We start from the raw sequence: 7080 nt of genomic DNA, 5'->3' as shown, positions 1-7080 counted from the left end.
GCCCAAATGTGCATCCGTTCCACCAACACCAAATGACCCCCCTGCAGACGTAAGTGAGAGGTCCGAAACGGGCGTTACACGCGATGAGAAAGAGAAAGAGCGAGTGGCGTTAGTAAAAGAGAAAGATGCCTCCATATGCCGTTGAAGTCGTAAATAAGGAAAATCCGTGGCTTCGTAAGAGGTGGAGCCACCATGCACATTATGCCAGAGAAGAAGAAAAGAGATGAGTTGCGTTGCGTTGTGTCATCGTGTTGAATGGATGACCGAAAAGAGGACGATTGCTTTAAGCGGTGTGTGAAGTAGCTCTGGTAGGCTTGTAATCCTTCACTTCTTCGAAAGTCCACACATCGTTGCGGCCTTCATTGTAGCGGTAGGCGTGGAACTCGATACCATATGGCTTTGGTTCGATGGTGTATAGCATACCCAGAGGAACATCAAGGTCTGCGATATCGTCACGCGTCAGGTCCATGAAGTAAGCCATGAGAACACGGCAAACAGAACGATGAGCAATGATGAGGACGTGGTCCTTGATCCGTTCAAGCTCACGAACCATATCACGCAAGCGGCTGATAACTTGCAGATATCCCTCGCCACCGACACCAGGATAGATGTAGCTGAGCTTATCTGCCTTACGTTTTGCGTATTCAGCAGGGAACTTGGATTCGATCTCTGCATATGTGAGACCTTCAAAGTCGCCAGCATCCAGTTCCTTTAGCATCTCCCAGTTCTTGACATCGTAGTCATCATCATTTTGGAACTCTTCAGCTGTTTGGACGCTGCGCTTCAGGAGAGAAGTCCAGACACAGAAATTCTTCTCATCAAGATCACCAAGCAGTTCGGGATACGGTGGAGTCTTGTCACCTGGCATCAAAGGCAATGGATGACCTTCGAGTGCTCTCCTTTTCTGATCGTGTTCCCAGTCAGCCCGTTTTGAAGAGATGAAATTATACAGTGTCGTCGCATAGTGTTGGCCAGCTTCTGTGAGTTCAGAATCACCGCCGATCTTGCCACTGAGGTTGTCCGATGATTGACCATGACGAGTGATCCAGATCTGTCTTGGAGAGAGATTGAAGGTGGAGAGGTATGAAGCAATTCCGGTTGCAAGGAATCCTTGAAGGCGATAGTGAATGACTTTTCTGCCGACATCGATCATCTTGATATACTGCATGCCGTTCTTCTCCTCAAATTCTCCAAGAGGAACATAAGCACTTTCATATGCTTTGACACGCTTCTTGAAATCAGCGAGAGAGCTTTCTGGGTCCTTGTCCTTGTAGTCCGGGCCTCGAAGCTTGAGGTGCATGTTTGCCTCAAGAAGCTAGCAATCATTAGTCAAAAACCTTTACTGCAGAATGTATCCTTACCTTCTCGTCCTCACAGACACTCTCAATGAACAAGATACCCAACTTCTCCTCACGAGCCTTGATGTGCTTAAAAAGAATTTGTCGTCTCTCGATTGTGCTGTTAGTGGCGTCCAAAATACCTACAGAGCCGCCTTGATTGAGGAGAAAGTCAAGAAGCTCATCACAAGTGGACAATGCAACTTGCTCTCTGATCTTAGAAGCTGCCTCATTCTTAGGGTCAAAGAATGTAGCAGATTGCTCCATAGTATCAGCACTTGGAAGCTTTGCGAGCTCATTCTGTTGTTCAACTGGATCAACTCCATTAAGGAGGATGTGAGCAGCCTGTGTTGGCTTGTCGATTATACCTGCAAGTGATGTGGTTCGGACAACGTTAGAAGGTCTGGGTGAGGTTGGGGGAGAACTTGGACGAGACAAAGTACCACCACTTCCGGCAGCAACTCGTCTGCGATTACCAACATTGAAGATGCGCGCCTCGTGCTGCTGCCAGCCCAAGTACCTTGCAATCTTCTTTGTTATGTATGACTTTCCTCGAGCTGGGAGTCCAACCATGACTACCACAAGCTTTGCGCCTACATCTCGCTGCGAAATCTTGCCGTCAGGAGACACTCGAGATCGGGTCATTCCAGGGATGTTAAGCGTGGTCGCTGGTGGTCTGACTCGAGGAGTCGTCGAGCCTGAATTTTGTCGGACTGGTGGCCTGTCAATCTGTTAGCAGTTGATCTGCGAAGTGAATTGCTGAAGCAGGTGCGTGTTGATGGCGACGGTCTTAGGGCAAAGGGCTCAATAGTAACCCAAGATTGGAAAATTTACTTACAATCGCGGACTACCCGGCGCCGTCGAGGTCGCGCTGCGCGGTGGGGTATCGTTAAGTGCGTGGTGGCCATCGCCGTTCTGACTATTTTGGTTGTTTTGGCCGTTTTGACTGCTTGTCATACTGAGCTGTTGAAAAACGCGCCCGAGCGAACCTGTAGTGGTCATTGAAGAACCAGGAACTGTAAGTTGATCTTGATGGATCTGAGGGTAGAGAGATTTGGGGAGTGCAAAATCGCGATCGTTGATTGAATTCGCGATGTTGCTTTGGAGTGGGAGGGTTTCTGGCGAAGACATGATTAGGGTTGTTGAATTACTCATGGCGGCTCTTGCGACCAGTGAGTGGGATGACGTTCGAGCTTTGCTAGCTTCAACTGTTGTTGAACGTGAAAACGAGTCAGTGGGGGGCGTGTTCTGTTCTGATGGGTCTTGCTGCAAGAGTGGAGGCTCTGGGAGAATTGTGGATAGACTTACATGAGTTTGCGTTCTCTTTGCTGGTGGTGTTGGAGCTTGAAGGCTGACTGACGGAGTCCATCTTGAGACTTTGCTGCAGGACCCTGTCTTTCTATGATCGGCAGCGACAGGGGTTCAGCAAGGTCCGGGCGATTGGTTCGGACGCCGAAGCGGTGGCTGACTTCCTGCACCGCGACCGGTGGATGGGCGGGCTTGCTTTTTTTCTCTGGTTGCGACCGGACTCAGTCATCCACAATGACTCCGAGAGGGATTGGGATCTCTGGGAGGAATTAAAGACCAGTGGAAGCGCAGTTGAATGCGCCGTGGGAACTGAAGGGAGAGGGAGAGGGAGAGGGAGAGGGAGAGAGATCGAGGAAGGAACGATCTTGCGGAGGAGACGTTGTTGTTGCTGTTGTGAATCTTGCGAGTCTGTTTTGTCCGTACTGGTGTTGTTGGAAATGAATTGATACCAAGCCCGCAAGCGGCCGCTAGTCTCGCACCGCTCTAATCGATAGGCCCGGCCCCACTGGCCAAAAACCAGGACTTGGATAACCGCCAACAGAACACCAAGGTGTCTTGTGTTAGAGGATGTGTATCGCCATGGTGGATGCTGTTTGCTGAGATTGGCAGCAGCACGACCGCACCGGATTCCTTTCTGTCTTTCGTGCTTGGGCGATGAAATACTGCCAATGCTTGGGTGAGATGCGGACGGGCAGTCCTCGGATTCCGTGCCACGATGTGCGAAGGTACGGATGTATGTTGAAGAGAGATGGTGGTTGTTCAGATAAGAAAGGAAAGTCTTGTAGGTTCCCTATAATCTCTGTGACTCTCTCTAAGAGCCTCGTCCGTGGGCGGCGATGCTGCTTCCGGGTAGTGGCAGCCCTTTGTGCAGGCTGCATGTTCCTGCCATTGGTCACTGATGATACCTGGCAAGCACGCTTCCATGAATCCCGTCCCATAGGTTCGCACAATCACCACCAAGCAAGGAGTCCTTAGCAAACCCAAGGAGCCTCTGAGAATGTCCAAGAAGTCCGATAAGCAGCGTCACTTTCCAAGCCGTTTCATCCATCTTGTTTGGACTGTTTTTAGCTGCCTTCCTAACCACTCAAGTCCTGATCGTCAAAGTGTTGAGAGATAAGCTTCCCCGGTCAAACTCCGTTAAGGCTGTCACCACGCTCTCTATTGGCAGACGACCGTGCAGTCATGCATTCTCGCCCTGACTATCCTGCCAAGCAGGGCATGGACTCAACAGCCTTGCTTGTGCGAGGCTGCATGTCGCCCCGAGCTAGCCTGTGTGCCTCACAGTCGCATCGCTTGACGTATTCGCAGTATGGACAGCGATTGAAACAATACACATGGGAAATGAGGTGAAGCGAGCTATAGCTGACGAATAAGCCCAATACACTGTTATTATTGAGTGTTCGCTTGCCTAAACCATATACAGCACACCAAGGAGAAATAGGTCTTGCTGGTATCTATATTTAGGAGAAAATAACAAAGCAATCAAAGTTATTGAGATAGTTCGCTAAGTGTAGCGATGTTCGATACTTCTCGTTCAAGATAACACAAACGTTCGATATCTTCAAGAAAGTGCAAGAAGTACAAGCTTCCGCGTTGGACAGCTGTTACTCGTTGGCTATTCAAAGCTTTAAGCTTGTGGCCGACTCACGATAAAACAAGTCGGCTAAATTTTGAATTGGCCGACGAGTACTCCTGTATCCGGGCCCATCTTCACAACTGGTGAAAGTCAAGCTTGGTACAAGTCAAAGACAACCATCCATTCGAAACCCAAGAAAGAAACACTCGCTTATCTCGTGCTGAAAATATTCATAGGCTTGCCTTAAAAAGGCCTTTGCAGTGTCCCTCTTTGTGTGTAGCACTACATTAGGAAGGCTTGTCGAGCGCTGTGTTCAATGTTGTGCTCTTGCCCAGGTGTTGGAATTGTATGATGGCTGCTGATCCAGATCAATCTTTGTAGATCTGGGCTTGGCGGAAGTTCTGTCCCTCTTGGGACACTATATCCTGAATGCTTCCGAATGTGAGGGTTTCGATGGACGATATGGCAGGCGGGACATGATCGAGGTGTCGTTATCCCTTGCATTTGCCAGCTATCTAGTTGTTCGTGTAGATGCGAGCAAGTGGTTTGCCGATTGCTCAGGGGGTATCTCGTGGATAACCTCCGTTGTGTTGTATCTGTCTTGTCTATTCGATTGGATGTTAGCAATATCATGTGCCTTCTTAACTATGCCCAAGCGCTTTCCATTTTTACCTAATTCTCTGCCCAACATAGAGCATTTGTAAACTCCTTTCTGCCAGACGTCAGTCGCACAAGATCCTACTCACGAGTAGGCCGTATCCTATTTGCTAAGCGAGCCGTGTTGCTTCGCTATGGCTTGCTTTTCCTGCTTCGTTGCACAACGTCAGCAGCGTCAACGTGTACAAAAAGATGAGGTTAAATGTGCTCTCCCGTTATAGGCTCCTTCTCCTGTAAACAAGGCTGCGTGTTCAGTTTCGCTGCGCCGATCAATCGTGAGTCGGTCAATTGGACATGAGATAACATCGTCAACCCGTGAGTCAACTTCACTCGCTAGGAACTCCTTATGAGGACTCTGTCTTATTTATAGCGTCGCTTGGTATATCGCGTAATTTGGATCGGTATCTAGCGACTTATGGTGGCGGGGGACCTTCTTGTAAGTTGACTTGGCGAGGTATTTGCCATCTTCTCTTCGCAGCAGTATTGTGCGTATGAACCATCTTACAGTCGCTCCATCCCAAGTGTGAACATCGTGATGAGGCTGTTGAGTTGTTCTGCAAATCATCGGGTAACTGGCTGGTTATGGTAGGCAGGCGCAAAGATCCAGGCGGGCTCTCCATCCAAGGAGCATACCTGGAAATCATTTCTGATCTGCTCTTCAGCCCAAAGAGCGTGTATTAAAGTCCGCCGTGTCATGAGACAATTCCTTGTGATGTCGTCCAGGAAGCCCGGAAGTAAGGCGTGGTTTGCTCTGCTTGCTTTGCGCCTGCTGATGGCCAGTGTTTGCGCGTCTTTCTCGATGCAATCGAAAGTCAGCACGAGGCCTCAGAGCTTGTTCGAAGCTCTCAGCTGCCTCTATAGTAGAAGCTAGACTTACAGGCACGTATCTTCTCCATACTTCAGTGCTGTAAGGTGTGGATTGAGTTCTTGATTTACGCGAGAGCACTGCGCGAGGGGCGAAAAAAGTTAAAGAACTACCGCAGTTGTAAGCTGTCTGACGCCTCTTCGACATCAGCTATAAGAGATGACATCATCAATGACATTCAACATATTCTTCGGGTTAATGAGGGCTGTGGAAAGCTGTCGAAGTTGGCACGTTGACAGAGGGGTGGAACCCTCGCCTCCTCTGGGGAAGAAAGGACAAGTGAAATTCGCGAAATTTAGCGAGGGGGTAACGAGATACAGAGTGTCGACGAAGATGATCATGATACTTGCGTTTCATGATCGTAGTGGTGTTCGAAATGAAGATGAGTTGTAGCAAGAGAAGTTTGGTAGGAAGGGGAGGGGTCGAACGCTATCCTCCTTTCAGCAGAGACAGGGAAGAAAGGACAAGTGAATTAGCGAAAATTAGCGAAGGGGCGAAAAAAATCCCAGACCATTAACGATGATAATGATGATTATGTCTTTGATTATGGTGATGTTCGGGACGAAGATGAGTTGCAAGAAGAGAAGTTGATAGGAAGGGACCTGCGAATCACGCACCCAGCCCTGTTCCCGCGTTTCGGACACCCCGCCATAAACATTGCACATGCATAAGTGGAGCACAATGGATCTCATGTCGATGTCAAATTCGCCGTTGGCATCAAGAAAAGTACCTAAGTGCGTTTCTGAAATCTAGATTGTTTTCATACTAGCTGCTGAGGAGTCCATCAGTTGCAAATCTGAAGGCTTGTGACGAAAGAGCAGCGGCTACCAGTGATGAAGCCACACTTAACATTCCATCAACACTCACTTGTCAGGTAAGCACATCGAAAGTCAGTACGCCCAGACAATAGTATAGACGACATTTCCGCTACTTCTGGGAGCGCCTTCCTTATGACTTTGGACTGATCTCGCATCGAAATCATAGGTAGAAAGTTCGGGAGCGTATGGAACATTATCAAAAAGAGAAAGGAAATAAGGGGGCCTATAATGTTTCGCATTTTGCTGGTCTGCTTCAAGCTAAGTTGGGCACCTGAAGTAGTAGGAGAATTCCGCCAATCTACGTTACTACTTCTCATAAAGGCGAGCATAGTATGATAGTAGTATATTTTCCTAAATGAAGCTCATAAATTCAAAGGGCTACACTGTTAGGGCCATAATTTTCGTCTTTAAGCTTAATGTTACTACTAAACTTTCAAGATATTTCAGGTTGCACGTCACTGTAGTTTTTTAAATAGGGAAATGTCATCATCGAACATCCGATGATCAAATTACACCAAC

The 7080-nt window shown here is 48.3% G+C and overlaps 1 protein-coding gene across 1 annotated transcript; it reads right to left on the bottom strand.

Annotated features, from left to right (window-relative positions):
• Window positions 1–283: 283 nt before the first annotated feature.
• On the bottom strand, window positions 284–2294 carry LY89DRAFT_598770 (putative 6-phosphofructo-2-kinase PB17E12.14c; the record flags this gene model as incomplete). Its single annotated transcript, XM_018210057.1, has 3 exons — window positions 284–1315; window positions 1362–2058; window positions 2176–2294. 3 exons carry the CDS (start codon window positions 2292–2294, stop codon window positions 284–286), a joined length of 1848 nt encoding a protein of 615 aa, XP_018063541.1.
• Between the last annotated feature and the right edge of the window lie 4786 nt (window positions 2295–7080).

This window comes from Mollisia scopiformis (genome assembly GCF_001500285.1).
Source record: "Mollisia scopiformis unplaced genomic scaffold LY89scaffold_30, whole genome shotgun sequence".
In the NCBI taxonomy this organism is placed as follows: Eukaryota; Fungi; Ascomycota; class Leotiomycetes; order Helotiales; family Mollisiaceae; genus Mollisia; species Mollisia scopiformis.
This window is presented reverse-complemented; position numbering and strand designations above follow the sequence as displayed.